Genomic DNA, 18,724 nt, shown 5'->3' with positions numbered 1-18,724 from the left:
CTCCGGACTGTGGGACATAATTGCGTAATTTTATCGTTTTTCTACAGATTAAAGTGAGCAATGCGTCAAAACAAGCGTTCAGGGTCATTTACGGTAATGATCTTTCGTCACTACATCCTCTAATATTTTTATGTAGAGCCAATTAACACGCTTCATTCAATGCTCTCTGCACATGCATAGACATTATATAAACTGGACACAGCGACCCCATAGGTTTCAACGGAGAAAAGTGAAGTCAATTAGAAGCACTCACTTCCTGATGGCTGGGCGAACTGCGCAGGCTCAAACTGAGCTTGACGACGTAGATGTGACGTGGGCAACCTGTAGGTCTTCTAGTAGCTGTGCCGAGAGAAATCTGAATCATTCCCTTCCGAATCTCGCAGAGACGGAGAGCGTGAGTATTTGCTGTCCATGAGCTAGCAGCAGGATCAACTTTATGACTCTCTATGTGTCACGGAACACACAGGAGAGAGAGAGATCCAAATGCAGTATTCTTTATTAAAGGGGTAATCCGTACTCACAACTAGTTCAGGCAGAGGTCAAAATCCAGAAAGGCAATCCAAAACATGAAACAAAACAAGAAGCAGACAGAAGGCAGACAACGGAAGTGTGGTGACTATAAACAAGGACTGCGTGACAAACACTGAAACTGACAGGGTATATATACACAAGTGCTAAACCAGGTGACGAGAAACAGCTGAACACAATGAACAATCAGTGACAGACAGGATGATGGGAATTGTAGTGAGAATGCCTAGACACCGTGAAAACTGAGGACCTCTAGTCCTCAGTGAAAACTGAGGACCCAGGGAACCACCAGACACTGTGACACTATGGGCTTCTCTCTTGACTTTATGCCTCCACGTCCCCCCGATTGCTTGCGAGCTTCTCTGCCTGTCTATACGGTAATTTCTCGACTTGTGCGACAGAGTCGCACGGTTATGACGCAATCGTTAGCCTATTTTTACAAAAACTGCTTCTACGGGGCCATAACGTAAGATACAAGGTAATGGAGCCTTTTATACATTTTCGTGTTTCTTTAGAAATAAACAATGGACAAATGGAGTCTTTAAACGCCTCAGATGTACAGTTATTCGCTGTCAAAGTGACGCCGAAATGAATGGGAGTCAATGGAATGCTAACAGCAGGAAGCTTCAATGTCTTCCGGAACACTGCCCCCCTGTGCACATGCAGGGGTCTCTCGCTCACTCTCCCTCTCTGCCGTGCACGCGCTACGTGGTTTGGAGCACAGTCTCTGTCTCGCATGCGCGCTCGCTCTAGATTCCGGGAGATTTTAACTAATTTGCGGGCATCAGTCTGGCATAACTAGTCGATCACGAGTGGCTCAACAGGTAGACTCATCTTTTAGGCATTTGACCGACCGGGTTGACACTTCAGCGTGAGATATAGGGTAGGGTAAAATACAAGCACGAAGAGTAAGTGAACATGCATTTGGTACTTGGAGGTTTATTTTATTATGGATTTTGTATTGACATGGACACTGAAATTCATTGTAATGTTAAAAAGACACTGAATATGTGAAACATAAAATGACTCTTTACAATAGAGATGTGTTTGCTGAAGAAAATTCTTAAATAAAATACTGCAGAGAGCTCGAACTTGACACACTGTCTCCACGTGTCTCTCCTGTGTTACAGGAGTCAATCTGTTCACCACGGTGCCATTGCCACGGGTTACAGTTAGAATTTGCAGATATTAAGTTAACACTCTACTAATAATATAATGAGAGTAAGTTGACATGTAGGTGCAAAGTTACTTCAAAAGGGACCATCAAAATAAAGTTTTATCTTTGGGTGTACTTTTGGGTAATACTACTGCCTTCCAAGAACTAATATTTCCTTTAGATGTTATTTAGTTAGTTCAATGATGTATAACCAGATAGAGAGAGAGAGTACCACCTGCACTGTGCTGCTTAACATGAGCACTCCAACTGACTTTTCCCTGTGAATAATTGTATCTGTATTTGTGTAAATTGCGTACATTTCTAGCCCTTTCCTACTACTGTGATGTGCCAGCTTTTTCTAATGAATGAATATTTTACATATTCATCCTTGGTTTTCAAACAAGTCAACATGTTCAATTTATTTGGGCCTGTTAATGCATTTTAAAATCACACTTTTTAGAGACCAAAAAATAAACATTTGAATAATTTCATCTGATGTAACAAAACGTTGCATCATGTGTTTTGTTCTCTGCCTTTGTTGTTCACTGACACTCCTTCAAATGTTTATGTCATTAACATGCTGTAGCTAGCTTCCAGCTGTGCTTTAATTAATTGAAAGAGTTTCTCATGTTCCATGTTTGTGAAGACGCCTTTCAAATTTGCTCCCAGGCGAGTACATGCCCCTGGAGACATTTTCATCAGTCTGTTTTTCAGGTTGTAACCTAGAAGGCTTTGTGTTTATGCTTGTCCTCTTAACTACACACCCAGTCCACAAACTTCCTGAACTTTCTTTCAAACATGCGATCATGTCTCAACAATATATGGAATGTGTGTCTACAGGACAAAGGTCAAAATATGACAATGTAACTATTTACCAATAATCCCCCAGACAAATCTTTCTTATAAAAAATTATGACTGAATCAACAGTAACCTTCTTAGATTGGGATGATGGCAAGGCCTAATTAAAACATGGTTGACAATGATGCCTCTGACTTCATTCAACACAGCAGTTCCATGCTTAAATCCTTCTAATACCCTTTGGCAAGACTCATGTCCACTCAAGTCACTGATTGGTTTATCTTGCAGTCTATCCTGCTCCATGTGTCTTTGTATGTATTTTTTAAACAATCATTACTTTACTGAAGAATATGGCTCTAATATAAACTGTAGCAGAGTTTAACAAGGCTATTCAGTTTCAAATATGTAATTTGCTAGTGATAGTTTGTGATCACAAAATAATCAAAACCGCTGGCCATGTATGCGTTATCGCTTGCTGAACAACCATTTACAGGTAGGTCAGTTGGATTCATCCTTGTCCTGGACTATAATGCATGCTTGAGCTTTTTTAAATGAAATAAACTCGCACTATCATATCTTAAAATATGTCCGGTTTCACAGACAGGATTTAGACTAAGCCAAGAATAGGCCATAATTTAATTAAGGCATTTGCTGTAAGTAGCTTTTGTAAACGTGCCTTAGAAAAAACAAATTACCATTACCAAAAAATCTTGAGACACAACAATGGCACTGACATATTTTATGATAGTGCAAGTTTATTTTATTTAAAACAGCTCAAACATGCATTATGCTCCAGGACTATCTGTAAAAGGTTGTTCAGCAAGCAATAAGGCATACATGGCCAGCAATTTTGATTATTTTGTGTTCACAAACTATCACTTGCAAATGACATATTTGAAACGGAATAGCCTTGTTGAACTCTGTTACAGTTTATATTAGAGACATATCAGTAAAGTGATGATGATTGTTTAAAATATACATACAAAGTCTGTGTGAGCATTTTTCCACACAGAGCAGGATAGACTGCAAGAGAAACCAATCAGTGACTTTGTGGGCTAGAGGATCATCAAAAAAGTGGAGATGAGGGTATTAGAAGGATTTAAGCATTAAACTGCTGTGCTCTGCTAAGCTTAAACCTAGTCCCAGACTAATATGCGTGTTTGAGCTGTTTTAACGGAAAGCAACTTTCATTGACATATCTTAAATTATGTCAGTGCCATTGTTTTGTCTCAAAGATGCACACCAGTAATGTTTTTTATATGGAATGTTTATAAAAGCTACTTAGATGTCCTAATTGAACAAAGGCCTAATCATGGCTTAATCTAAGCCCTGTATGTGAAACCAGGCCTATATGTATTAAAATGAATGATAACGTAAGCAAATAAAAAGCTTCTCAGCAATTTCAGAAAGTTTGAGTTAGGGATGCACCGAATAAAGATTTTTGGGGTTCGGCCGAATGCCGAATCCACTGGTTAAGATTCTACCGAATCCGAAACCGAATCCTACTCCCATCCTCAGTCTATTAACACAGTAAACACATTAATTAATTAAACAACGTACACAGCAGTGGATTTTGCATTTTATTTTATTTTAACTGTAAAAAAAAAAAAAGAATAAGCAACATTAGCATTTTAACAGCGGCGATGTTGTGTATTGTTCAGGGTCCTTGCCACCACGAGACAAATCGGCATTGCAAATTGAACATGTAGCTCGACTTGAATTGCCTTCTTTTGACTGAACTTCTGCTCGACTTCTTTTCTTCTCACGAGTTCCATTTTCTCACAGCCTACTCCACCTACTGTAACGAGTGGAAATAAGGTGTGGCCCCTTTAAGAGTTGCGCGCGCCATTGAACTATCGGCAGTCTGTATTGTATGTGGCTCGCTGTGGACGGTAGAACGTGCGACAGACAGTTACACAAGTTTGATTGGGGAATAAAGTGCGAGTTGTGAGATGTCAATCGCCTCAGTGAGTCTGTCTGGCCTCAATAACTTTAGCTATCCCTATTTTTCTTCCTGACACAACGCATTACACTACGTAAACACCTTACCGTAATCAACGGCGGGGTGACGTCGACCAGCGTAGCGCGCGTAATGCAAGCATAGAGTGCAAGCCTAGGGTTCGGTTCAGTGGAAACAAATTCTAAGGTTCGGCAGAAACCGAACCCTGTTAAAAAGCCCAGTATTCAGCCGAATCTGAAGCCGAATCCTGGATTCGGCGCATCCCTAGTTTGAGTTGAAAGCTAGGTTTAAATGAAAGCTGTTTCTAAATGAAACTCTGATTTGGCAAAAAAAAAATATTTTTGATTGCATTCAGCACAATGAGAATAGTCAAATGAGACCATGCTTAAACATAAAAAACTGCATTTGATCTTTATATTTTTAAAGATTAGTTATGTTTTGAAGAAGTAACACTTAGCTGTGAAAATGCTATAGGTACAAATCACATTTGTTCCTTTTACAGTCTATTTCGACTGCAGAACTATACTTAAATAGCTCACTGGTACTGCCAATGGCAGCCTACTTTTCTGGTCTCCAGTGCCCTCTACTGATAAAATACCAGCATTAACAAAAACAGAATTAAACTAGAGGCAATGATAACACCTCAATAATTTTATCACCCAGATCCAAGTTATATTTTACATATACATTATATAAAAATTATTATTATTATATGCACAATGTAAATTAGCACTACAGTGACTGAACTATGAAAAAATATGTTTGATATGAGATTGGATGTGTCTGTTTTTAATCTTTGAGTGTACAGATTACATTTTTGCAATAAACAATGAAAAAGCAAATACGTATGAAATGGTTCAGTTATTAATGTGACATTGACAATAACATTATTGTAACATTGACAATAACACTGTTTCATACATATAACATTTGTTCACTATAAGTTTTAAGGTTTCATATTAAAATGTACAGATCTATAAATTAAATTAAAATAATAACTTTCACAAAGATTAAAGGAGTTGTTTGTTTCAAAGTTGTTGAGTTCACTATACATTTAATTTATTGGTTATCCGTGTCATGCACTTTAATTGTACCTCTGGGCCCAGTCTTTCACAGAAGCTCATAATAATTAAATGTTTTCATTGAAAAGAACAATTCTCCAAACACCTCAAGACAGCTTTTTGCTCTTGCCCAATCATTCATTTGTCTAACCGGCTTAGTGAATCTGTTAATTAATTATGATGTAATGCTACAAATGCTGTTTTGTTTTCCATAATGACACCTTGGGATCTTATTTCGTTGCCTGAGAAGAAAACACTCACTTGTCAGCACACGCCTAAGAAGCTGCTGTACACCTGTCCTATACCCTGAGGCCAATGATAAATTGGATGAGTAAAGCTGATTTTCCCAAAACACTTGACTGATTATACCACATCACTGCTTTGCACCTCTTAATTCCAATTAAGTCACAACCCTGGGCAAACACTCATTAAAATATGAAACAAATAACATTTTCTTAACAGGTTTTGTTGTTGTTGAAAGGCTCACAAACAATGTGGCTGCCCCCAAGACTAATCTATTTGTTTTGGCTGTCAAAGTTGCTTTACCTCAGATACTCAAGTAGCTCATGGCTAATAATTTGCTGGCTGCTTTAGACTTTGTTTTACTTGTTTTAAAATGTTGATCTTGTGTTAGACATTGCAAAAAATGTCAATAAAATGCTTTATTTAACTAAGCATGAAATTAATATAGGTTTTTACTCCCTGTTTAAATAGTACTCTACTATAAATAATAGATTTTGTATCACATGATTTTTGCATGTCTTTGCAAATATTCAATGTTATAGAAATTCATTGAGTAGTTTAATTTGAGCCATACTAATAGGTATAAATAAATCCAAATACGCCAACTAATGCATTACTTAGAACAGTGCAGCTCTCCACCAGGAGATCATTATTTTAGCCAAATAAATTAGGGATTGCAAAAACTAAAACATTTCTTGACCGACCACCGAGCCTCATTAGCCGGTTGAAACCGGTTAACCGATTAGTTTAAATATGCTACACTATATGAAATAACAGTCATTTCGATCCACGCCTGCAATTTCGCAACTCTGTCGCATCTCTCTGCCGCTCTGCCTCCCGCTCACACACACACCGAGGAGCTTGTATGTAATCGGAGGACAAATGGCTCCTTAGTTTCGAAATGGTTTGGGTACAAGGTGATCGCGTTGAAAATAAAGGCGTTTGTCTAGCGTTAGAAGCTCAGTTGAAACATTGCCGCGGCTCATTTAACCCTCTAGGCGCCACGGTCGAGTTTACTCGACAAGATGCGGCACTGAATAAAACGGCCGATTTTGTCAAATAGGGTGTCAAATTTCCTTCGACCTCCCATCCACTAGTTGGCAGACATGTTATACTTCATCCCCAACTCAAAAAACGTCATGCTTTTATACAAAATCTTCGAGCTAGAGCGCATTATCAGCGCGAACAAAAGCGGAGCTAGTGTGCGAGTGAGCCATTTTATCAGAGCAATATTGTCAATGTCAGCGAGTTTTTGCATTAGATTATTATTAGGTGTTCAAGCACGAAGTGCTGAAAACCTATTGTAATTGTACCGATTTTTATTATTATTATTATTATTATTCTCCTGTAAAACGCATCGTGCAGCCCAAACCGTAAGTGCTAGAGACTTGAAACTTTGCCACAAGGTAGTACAAAAATCGAGGAGAGGTTATCAAATTATGAGCCTGATTGGCCTATAGGTGGCGCTATAGCAATCAATTGCGCGAAAATGCTCATAACTCCTAGACCGTATGTCGTAGACTCAAGTGTCTTATATCATTGGAAAGCTGACCACCTGACGTAAAAAATGTATATCTCCGATTTCATTTCCGGTATGCAAATTTTTCCGCCATTTTGAATTTTGTCAAAAATCTACTTTTGCAAACTAGTCCCTGGTTTTTTGCCCGATCGGAACCAAACCAGTGCAGAAATGTTCTCTGGAGTCTGAAGATCAATAATGATCGAAAAAAAGTTGAATTTTTAAATCGGGCTCGCTAGGGGGCGCAAAATGAACGTTGTGGGAGGAGCCTATTTTACTAAAATGCCTATAACTCGAGAAGTAAATGAGATAGCTTCACCAAACTTGGTACACATGTGTAGGAGGTCAATCTGAGGTCACGATAAAAAAAACGCGTCGATTGGCCACATGGTGGCGCTATAACACAGAAAAAACATATAAACACCTGACCGTTTGTCCGATTGACTTAAAATTTGGTATGCAGTGTCTTGGCCCAAGGCCCCATGTATGTGTAAAAGGATATTGGCGTATCTCAAAAAACATGGCCGCCATTGGCCAATGAAGTTGAATCACCTATTAGACAAGGTTAACGGAGGCCAATCAGAACGAAACTCGGTGGGCGTGTTCAACTCATAGCCCCAGAGGTCTGTAAGAGTTTTGAAAGAAATCGGACACTAGTTGGCGCTAACGAGTTTTAAGGCTCTGTAATCACGTGGTGTTACAAATATCGTCACAATATGCATATCATTTGATAGATCTCCTCATGGTGAACATATTTGCCTCAAGAACCACTGCTGTCAATCAAACCGTTTATTAAATATTCACGAATATGTTAAAAACCTACTTTTGCGAACTAGTCCCTGGTTTTTCGCCCAATCAGAACCAAACAAGTCTAGGACAATTCTCTGGACTCTCTAGATCAATAATTATCGAAAAAAAGTTGAACTTTTGCATTTGGGTGGCTGTAACAGGGTCATTTTAAAAATGGGCGTGGCAAATTACACTCAAAGGCCTATAAATCCTAAACAAAAACTCAAAACTTCACAGAAATTGGTAGGCATATGTGTCATAACATGCTGAAGAAGCACGCCGAGTTTCATGGAGATCGGACCATATGTGGCGCTATAACTGTTAAAAAGCTTTGACAACCATGTATTCCCTATGGTGACTTGCCTGTATTGGCTGTAAATGGTATTTTCCATCTCTGTAATCACGTGGTGTTAAAAACATCCACATAATATGCATATATTTTGATAGATCTCCTCATACTGAACAACTTTGCCTCAAGAACCACTACTGTCAATAAAATTGTTCATTAAATATTTGCTATTATGTTAAAAACCTACTTTTGCAAACTAGTCATATTGACATAAGTGGTTTAATACTGCCCCCTTCTGGTCACTTGGTCATACTACTCACTAATATTGTTCTATAATTCATATTTAGACTTTATAAAATCACTATTTTAACATTTACAATCACATTTTGACAAAATTCATCTATTGGAGTATTACTATTGACAATTGTATCACACTGAGAAATGGGAATAGTGAAAGTGAAACGGAGGCCGCCATTTAGGCCACGCCCCCCGCAGTACAAATTCACTCATAACTCGAAAACGGAAAGTCGTTGCGCGCTCAAATTTTGATGGTAAGGTCCTCTCCAGGCTCTTAATCGAAATCTATTGTCGCGGAGCTCAGGAACGCCCCCCCGCGAATGTCGAATTCGCGAGACCTCCGAATTTGAACGGCAGTAACTCCCGAACCAGACCACCCCGATCCTTGTGGAATAGCTTGATGGAAAGGGCCCGTCCCCGCCTAGCTTCGATTCGATTTTGGTGCGATTTGGCCCGGGCATTCCCGAGATATAAGCCAAAAAAGGATTGCATTTGAACGGGAATAACTCCCGGCCCCAATCGCCCACCAACACCCGGATGGTCTCATTACACAGGGCACCTCGAGCACTATCTAAGCTCCGAGTTTCAGAATTTTTCGCCTTCTCGTTCCCGAAATATAAGTGAAAAACCAAATTTCCATTCACTCATTCACTTCAACTGTAAGATGGAGGCTGCAATAACACTGTTGTCCACTAGAGAGAGCAGCAGGATTATATTTGTAATCTTTTTATCAGCTTTCAGCATTGACTAACAAACAAATGCTTAAAGCTATATCTTTGTTATTATGATGGACGTGTAATGTGTGTAAGCATGCATTATGGAGTTAACATAGAGAAACTGGTTTAGTTTAGTGCAAAATACTGGTAAAAATCAAGACTTGTAAAAGTACATGTTAAAAGACTATTAATAAGTAGAATGTTCAGCAGAGGGCAGTAGAAGACCACTTATTGGCTCACTTTCATTTTACATGTATATATTTAGACACTAAAAAATCCCTTACATAACGATTACTATTATAACACAATCATATTTTGTCAGAGTTTGTCCCTTCATTTGTTCTGATGCTTCACATTATTGCTAACAACATGGTAAATCATGGTAAATAACGCTATAAACATGGTAAATCACAGTAAATAGGGTAAATCATGCTAGAATGTGGTGTATCATGGTTAATCATCCTGTAACATGGTAAATCATCCTGTAACATGGTAAATCATCCTGTAACATGGTAAATCAAGGTAAACAAAGATAAATCATGGTAAACTATGGTAAATCATGCTAGAATCATATTAAATCAAACTAGAATGTATTCAATTGTTGTAAATCATGGAGAATCATACTAGAACTTGGTATATCATGGTAAATCATGGTGAATCATACTAGAACATGGTAAATCATTATAAATCATCCTAGAACATGGTAAACTTTGATAAATCATGCTAAATGTATGGTAAATTGTAAATCATGCTAAATGGACTTTTCTATCTATTATGTCAGTGGTTAAAAGCTTGCTAAATACAACTTAATGTCTTAAATGCTTTAATGTGTTCAAAGGCCTTAAAGGCTTGAACACCGATAAATGCTGCTTGCAGCTTTAATTATTATTATTATTATTATTATCTAATTGCATCAATAAAGCTTACCCACAATGAAGTGTTGGGTCTTCTATTCGCCGACCCTGGTTCTGAAGGGAAATATCTGCCTTCAGAAGTTGACGGTGATTATGAAAGTGAAAGTATAGCCCGTACGTTACACCAAGCACAAACGGTGAATCCTTTGCCCAATGTAGATGGTCCTTTGCCCAATGTCAGTGGTGGGAACAATGTTTCCCGGGGTCGGAGGGTTCATCACGAAGTTAGCAGGTGTGTTATTGTTGTGGGGAACGAGGCGGGATATTTTTTTTTACCGCGCTAGTCATGTAGTTTGTCTTCTGACCGTGTGCCTCTCCGCAATCACGGCGACATTATTGTGGTGAAGACTTTGTCTAAAGCAACTGGGTATGTTAGACGAGATCAAAGTATTCATAGGACGTTATGGGGCAACGTGGAGGCAGGGTGGGGAGTCGCAATGACAATGACAGTAGTCCGAGGCGCGCGAGGCAGATCTGGCCACGCCCGCGCTGCTCGTAGCAGGATCAGAGGCGGTGTGACACGGAGCAACTAAACAGGTCTTGTCTACTTGTGTTTCTGTGTCATATGAATAATATATATATATATGTAATATATAAAATCAGAGTGCCTACTCTATGTACACTGTAAAAAAAAATATGCCTCTCCAACATAAAAATGTCTAGTGACCCGTTGCACCTAAAATTTTTAGTTTGCCCAATTTAAGTTGCGGAAACCAACTTTTTTGTGTTGTGCTGACTACCCCTGCATGTAGACTGAACTTGAATTAGAATGTTGTGTCAATTAAATATTTCCTGTTGACTAAACATAGCTTGTTGGGCCAACAAGCAGACTCAAATTGAAATAAAATGTTGTATTAATTAAATTTCATGTTGGTCAAAAGTCTATTTTTCATTATTTCAAATAAATTACACACTATGCTCTGATAAAGTACATTTTATGTATTTATTTAAACGCAAATATCTGCTTTACAAAATGAAACTCAGTAACCCATGACAACGGCTTTGCCTGTAAACATTTTAAAATTTTAGTTTGTTAGTCTAAGACTAAGTGCAATTACATTACATGTAAAACTCTTAAACATTTTTTAAACATTCTGCAAATATCAAATATCTGCTTTACAAAATGAAACTCAGTAAAACATTACAACAGCTTTGCCTGTAAACATTTTAAAATTTTAGTTTGTTAGTCTAAGACTAAGTGCAATTACATTACATGTATAAAAAAATAAAAACAGTACTGCCCACTACTTTCAGGTTACAATGGTCACTATTTAAATCAAAACAGTTCTATTGGCAAAAAAAAAAAATCTCTGCTTTAAAAATGAAACATTCTGATATTTCTCAGGGATGACTACTTTACAAATCAAATATCAGCATAAACTCGGATATTGTTGAAACAAACTTAAGACATTCTCTCTGAAATTCAAATTCCTCACAAATAAACTGTGTGGCGGAAAAAAAGTAATGAACAAGTTCCAGAGCAGTTACAAAAATTCAACAAGAAAAAAAAAGTCACTGGCATTAACAGAAACTTTTGCATGAAACCTTTGATACCTCAAAATACCTCAATGACTGACAATTAACATGTAATGACCATTACACCTGTAATAACTTGTTTTTCAAGGACTGTATCCTTGCTGTGCACTCTTTTCCCAGGTTTAAGATAATCTTCTGGACTGCCTCGAATGTGTACCTTAAGTCCTTAGGGTACTCCATATTTACAGCATAAAGCAGACCAAAGAGCACCATGAGGGCATTTGTAAAGTCTCCCAGATTGTCCATGACAACTTCCTCCTCCAGTACTATAGCCACATTGACCACTGTGGGATATGGTCCTGAGTTGGTAGAACTGTCAGTCACTTCCAGGATCCCCATTTTCATGGCCTTTGTGTGTGGCCCCAGTGCCTCAGTATCCTGTGAAACACAATAAATGACACTTAGTGTCAGACTGAAAGCATAATGTCTTATGCAATCATTACTGCATCTCAAACAGTAATACTATAAAGATATTCAAATGAATTACCTTAATAGTCTTTGAAATTGAAGCTGGCTCTCTCAAGTACAGGGGAAGACCACGAAGAACAGCAGACCTTCTATAAGTAGTTAGATCTGTGGTCTGCCAAAAAGACAGGTCATCAATAAGACATTATTAAGTCACCTAATTCACAAAAGAGGTTACACATCTCTACCAACACCATTCACCATTGGGCTTCATTACAACCAACTTCATGAAATAGTTACCTGAAATAAGATTACAATCTGCGAGGGATAATCAGCTAACAAGTGCAGCAAGTATGTAGATCCCTTAAAGGGATAGTTCACTTTGAAATTAATTTTTGATATGTTTTAGCTTACCTCAAGGGCATCCAAGATGTAGGTGTCTTTGTTTCCACAGTATTTTCAATTTTGATATTTTTAGGTCAAACCGTTGTTGTCTGACAGTCATATCATGCAGGTCTATGGGGTCCACCTCAAAGAGCATGTACAGAGAAGTCAAAATTAAACATGACTTGACTCGTAAATCTAAGTACACATTGATGGCCTAAGACACGAAACGAGCGGTTTGTGTGAGAAAACGAACAGTATTTATATCGTTTTTACCTCTTGTAACACAGCCATGTCCGAGTGATCTGAGGGCGCGGGCGCTTCCTTCTGTGTGACATGTACGCAGACTGGTGCATAGATATATATACACTAGATGTCGCATTAAAGACATTCGTTCCAATGAACTGCCGTAGCCAAGGCGACATCTAGTGTATATATCTATGCACCAGTCTGCGCACACGTCACACAGAAGGAAGTGCCCGCGCCCTCAGATCACTCGGACATGGCTGTGTTACAAGAGGTAAAAACGACATAAATACTGTTCGTTTTCTCACACAAACCGCTCGTTTCGTGTCTTAGGCCATCAATGTGTACTTACATTTACGAGTCATTAAGTCATGTTTAATTTTGACTTCTCTGTGCATGCTCTTTGAAGTGGACCCCATAGACCTGCATGATATGATTGTCAGACAAGAACGGTTTGACCTAAAAATATCAAAATTGAAAATACTGTGGAAACAAAGACACCTACATCTTGGATGCCCTTGAGGTAAGCTAAAACATCAAAAATTAATTTCAAAGTGAACTATCCCTTTAAGGACAATTCCAGTGAAAAATTAACCTAGGGGTAATTAACACATGGTTTGTCTGTTTTTAGAGATAAAACTCTTTACATTCGATTATCATGAAAACGCATCCCAGGGAACGATCGACTCGGTAACCATGTGTTATTAACCCCTAGGTTCATTTTTCACCGGAATTGTCCTTAAAGGGTTAGTTCACCCAAAATTGAAAATAATGTCATTAATGACTCACCCTCATGTCGTTCTAAGCCCGTAAGACCTCCGTTCATCTTCGGAACACAGTTTAAGATATTTTAGATTTAGTCCGAGAGCTTTCTGTCCCTCCATTGAAAATGTATGTACGGTATACTGTCCATGTCCATAAAGGTAATAAAAACATCATCAAAGTAGTCCATGTGACATCAGTGGGTTAGTTAGAATTTTTTTAAGCATCGAAAATACTTTGTATTTTCATTTATAGACTGAGTTATTCGGGTTCAAATAAATATGGCTGGGCAAAAAAATGCAAGTCTTCCTCTGTGTCGAAATCCTTAGACATGTTTGCGAAGATTTTTTTTTTTTTTACAGTGTGCGTCTCCCTCAGTCTATAAATGAAGCTCGGGCGCACCAGATAACACGTCATCAGCGTCTTACGTCAGCAGCGTCATTGTGGAGTCGTGAACGCGGATTGACAACAGACCCGGGAGAGAATACAATGCAGAATAAAGTCTTATTTTGTGTTATTTTTGGACCAAAAAGTATTTTCGATGCTTCAAAAACTTCTAACTAACCCACTGATGTCACATGGACTACTTTGATGATGTTTTTATTACTTTTCTGGACATGGACAGTATACCGTACATACATTTTCAATTGAGGGACAGAAAGCTCTCGGACTAAATCTAAAATATCTTAAACTGTGTTCCGAAGATGAACGGAGGTCTTACGGGCTTAGAACGACATGAGGGTGAGTCATTAATGACATTATTTTCATTTTTGGGTGAACTAACCCTTTAAGACTGTTGGAATAACATTCCCAGAGTCTACTTAGGTTAGATACTGAGAGTGGTTTTCTAACAGTCCTAAAATAGATCTCAAACATGCTGTGCAAGATTGTTGGCTGTTTTTTGTTCAGTCATATTGACCAAAAGCATGTCAGGTGACTTTCATGAGACTGGTCAAGATGAACCAATGGTGAAATAAGTCAATTTTGCACAGTAGTGTATGTAGGTGCTGGTCAAACAGAGCTATATGATAGGAGAAAAACAGCTTAATACTACACCAAAATATTTCTGTGTAATGCATACATGTTGATCACAAGGTCTTAATCAGGGAAGTTGACTGCTTTGCCCGTTTTGTTATCCATACCAATTGAAACAATGAAATAGCACCATAATCAAAGTCTCACCGAGGTTCCATGTACACCCCATGTAAATACGATAACGTAAACAATACGTGTGACATCCCAAAAACAAAAAATAAGCCATCATCTCTGAACACCATTTATGGCATCCATTATATTATGTATTTGTGGGATTTGTACATGTATTGTAGATCATCAACATCAAGTATACATGGAACCTTTTTGACACATTCTAAACATATAATGTAATTCTATTGCTCACATAATGAGCAATCAATAAACGTCACAAGACAAAGTATCAACTCAACTGACAGAGACCTTGAAATTCAAATGTTGAGTTTTGCAGTTAAGTTTTTGTGGAGCAGTGAGCTGTTGGGAGTTACTTCTCTTAAACAGGTATCAGTAAATTATGTTACACTGTTTAACACTGTTATATTTTATACAAAAAGAAATGATTAACATACCTGGGCATCCAGTTTCTCCAGAAGTTCATCCAAGTTGTTCCACCTTCCCTGTCTTGCTTTGGCTCTGTACACCTTCAGCAACCCCTGGGTGTGATTGTCCAGCGATGTCAGGAATGTTGACTTCAGGTCAATACGGTTGATGCGGAAGAACTCAGCACAAACCTGTGGGTAATGAAAGATTCATAAGCAAACAAGTAAAAGCAAAGCAAATTATTTCAAGACATTCAATTCCAATGGTGACAGAGGAAAAAATGACTTACCTCCTCCTCAAAAAACAGTCCTGGCCATCTTTGCTTGATTGTTGACACCAGCGGCTGATCCTGCACAATTTCCTTTCTCCTCAAGGAAAATGTTGTCTCCATCTTTGCATTCAAAAGGGTCAAGCTCAAATTTCTTTTTTTCACTTCTTGCTCCATCAATGACCTTTCCTTCTCCAATTCTTCTTCATCCAAACCAACAGGATGGTCGGGAAGAAAGTTGAGTTCAGATCTTCTGGGTCTCTTGAGAGATCCTCGAGATGAACCTTGTCTAGAGTGGGTATTCACAACCATCTCACTGCATCCTGCATTGCGGAGTTTCTGACGATAATTAGCCATTTTAAACTTCAGGCTAATTTTCCATGCTTCACATCCTGTCGTGTCAGATCCTGGGTCTTTGAGACTGGGGTGTTTTTCTACCAAAGCAGATGCAACCTTCTCTATTTCAGAGTCTTTTGGGTAGGCTTTGAAAGAGTACACAGTTTCAGCCAATTTGTCTAAGATATTCATTTTCATGTCTCTTGGAACAATCAGGGCTGTTCCATTTTCTTGAAGATCCTCATTAGCTTTTTTCAGCCTCAACTCCACATCATATGAAAATGAAGGCACTGGAAACATGCTTGGCCACTGCTCAAATCTAGATGTAGAGAGAGGAAAAACTGAATGGGGTGATGAAGCTGATGACTGAGTGGATGTCATGCTTGCTGTATCCACAGTGAAATCTGAAGGGTGAGCATCATCCACAACCACTGGGCTTAAAACTACTTCCCAGTGGATCCTCAAAGTAGCCTTGTCTTTTGGAAGCTCTGTGATGTCATGTAAAGTACAAAGTTCATTGTTGAAGTCAGGGTCTTCATACTGAATAACAAAACTTCCCATTATCTGCATTTTTTCACAGAGAACTGCAGAGAGTTCTTCAATTGATGATGGTGTGGGTATTGATAACTTCCTGATGTTGTCAGGTGAGAGAATGACTCGAAGTAACATTGTTTCCTGGGAAAGACAATTAAGAGATTTAAATTTTAGCAAAGTAAAAATCTCTTAGCAGACACCATACTCTTTCCACCAACATTGTATGATGCTAGAGGGTAGAAATCAATGAGATCTTGTGGGTTGACAATGGCTACATTGCAGTAAGTACTTCCAACAATTTCATATGCTCTAAAATGTTCAAAGTACCATGAAGACAGTTGTTCCACTATGAATGAGACCTCTGTGCCAACAACCAGAATACTGTGAATTCGACCAAACTCTGGAAAGCCATCACTAAGTCCAACTGGTAGAATCATTCCTTTACTATACAAAGTCCCAAACAATGTTGCATTTGTTGCCAGGGACAAGGAACTCAGATTTGGATATTTGTTTTCAACAGCTGTCCGCAGCCGCGGTTCAACAGCTGACAATTTGACCACTTTCAATTTTTCAACATGCAATGGTGCTTTGAAGAAATTTTGAGCATCCAAAGCAAAAGCAATCATTGATTGATGCCTACTTGCCAACGTTTTGAGGGGATTTTTGAAATTGCGGGTGTCGTGCACCACTCTCTTGAAGAAGCTATGCTTCGCTTCATACCGCATTGTCCACAGATCAGCCAAAGGGCCAAAACAGCGGATCAAGTTCGGATAATGCTCAAGGTAATGATGTTTAGGTAGCAACCTTTCATTGGGAAAAACATCAGTGAACAACTGGCGATGATCAGAAATTTTACTCTCTAGATAACAGAGATTCTTCTGATAGCTTTGAACTAACCACTAATTCCACAATGTCTTTTAAGTCCATTAAAAGTTGCCATGCTTTTTCATCTTCAGGCACCATACCACCTACCATGAGAGGGAGCAGTCTAATTAAGGCCCAATTTTCATGTGCATTTCCTCCAACTGTTTTTTTCAAGTGAAAGGTCTTTGGAATTCTTTGAGGGCGATTCACTCTATCTGAATATGAATATTGAAATGACTGGATAATGCTATTGAGCTGATCAAATGTAAAGTACTTGGCACCAATCAATTTCTGCAGACACAGAGCCAATTCCCTAGGTATTACCCCTTCAAACAGATCGTGTAAAATATCTGGAGGAAAACCAGTGATGACATGAAAAAAGGATAGGTGTTTCTGAAGAACACATTCAGCTTTCACACCATGCACATTTGTTACAAACTCATTGCTCTTCAACTCAGCAATGCATTGATCATGTTGCTCATGACTTCTGAGTGGAAAGAGTCCCTGCCTAACTTCTGTGGTCTGAATGTCTTTCAAAGATGCTAAGCAAAATCTGCAGAATTTTTCAACACGAAAACTTTCCTGAAAACCTGCAAGTCCATGCGCACCAAGATTTGTCTGCAGACACATTAAGCACATTTCCCCTGACATTCTCACCTATCTGTTCAACATACAAGCCTTCCTGTTCTAGGCTCCTCAAGTCACATAAAAGTGGTTCAAAAAATTATTCATAACCATACACTTTCACTTCAGAACTTTTCCCAAGCAGTGCCAATTGGATAGAGTGGAGACTCGATCTGTACTGTGATTCCCAATTCAAAATGACCCAATAGACTGCTGTAATTTTATGCTTCTTTCTAGAAGTTCCCAATGGATTGGCAATTTCAAAATCATCAATATAAAACCCAAGTGAAAGTCTGAAATCTTGACCATTAACAAGTTTGTTATCTTTGAAATACTGACCATCAAAAGGTGAGGTGTACAATCCTGGTGTACCCTCCTTTATGGGAAACGTCTTCTCAAGAACGTCAGGTCTCTCCAACAAAGACTTCAAAGTCTTCAAAAGAGGAACATAAACAAATGATTGATTTTGTACCCTATTAAACACATATTCAACAGGTTCAATTATGCCAAAATTGTTTTTGAAGTAGATGTTTCGCTTGTGATTAGTTGAAAGGGGACCTTTGTCAGTGGTGGCACTCAGAAACGGGTTTGTTTTTTGTAATGTGTCAGTAATGTCAGCAACAATAGACTCATTAACATTGCAGTTGTGCTTTAGCAGAATATTCTGAATTGCGCACAGTGTATTTGAGTTAGCAATTGACAGAATGTCATTCACATTATCAATAATCTGTTGAGAGGCACTTTGGGACACATGCAACTGTGACTGCATACACAAGAATAAGGCAGCAAGTTTGTGTTCAAGTACTGGCTCATTCCTCAAGGTTCGAATCTGAAATATGAGAATCGGCCTGAATGTCATCAGCTTCATCTGATGGACTTTGTGAAACTGAGACTGTGTCAAACTCATTGCCTGTACTGCCTA

At 38.5% G+C, this 18,724-nt stretch overlaps 1 protein-coding gene across 1 annotated transcript; it reads right to left on the bottom strand.

The window, feature by feature from the left end:
- Positions 1–11,562: 11,562 nt before the first annotated feature.
- LOC307002793 (uncharacterized protein) lies at positions 11,563–16,084 on the bottom strand. Its single transcript, XM_079620716.1, has 4 exons — positions 15,466–16,084; positions 15,206–15,367; positions 12,295–12,387; positions 11,563–12,185 (listed from the first exon to the last, which is right to left on the bottom strand). Exons 1-4 carry the CDS (start codon positions 16,078–16,080, stop codon positions 11,868–11,870), a joined length of 1,188 nt encoding a protein of 395 aa, XP_079476842.1. The 5' UTR covers positions 16,081–16,084; the 3' UTR covers positions 11,563–11,867.
- Positions 16,085–18,724: the final 2,640 nt, after the last annotated feature.

Source organism: Phoxinus phoxinus (assembly GCF_949152265.1).
Source record: "Phoxinus phoxinus genome assembly, chromosome: 8".
Taxonomy (NCBI): domain Eukaryota; kingdom Metazoa; phylum Chordata; class Actinopteri; order Cypriniformes; family Leuciscidae; genus Phoxinus; species Phoxinus phoxinus.
This window is presented reverse-complemented; position numbering and strand designations above follow the sequence as displayed.

What these genes read in the sequence shown, in the direction of transcription:
- LOC307002793 (XM_079620716.1), bottom strand. Translation starts at nt 16,080, where the DNA reads ATGTTTCCAGTGCCTTCATTTTCATATGATGTGGAGTTGAGGCTGAAA. An exon ending in GACTGTTTTTTGAGGAGGAG is followed by an intron (nt 15,368 to 15,465) that starts GTAAGTCATTTT and finishes CATTACCCACAG; the next exon opens with GTTTGTGCTGAGTTCTTCCG. An exon ending in CAATTTCAAAGACTATTAAG is followed by an intron (nt 12,186 to 12,294) that starts GTAATTCATTTG and finishes TGTGTTTCACAG; the next exon opens with GATACTGAGGCACTGGGGCC.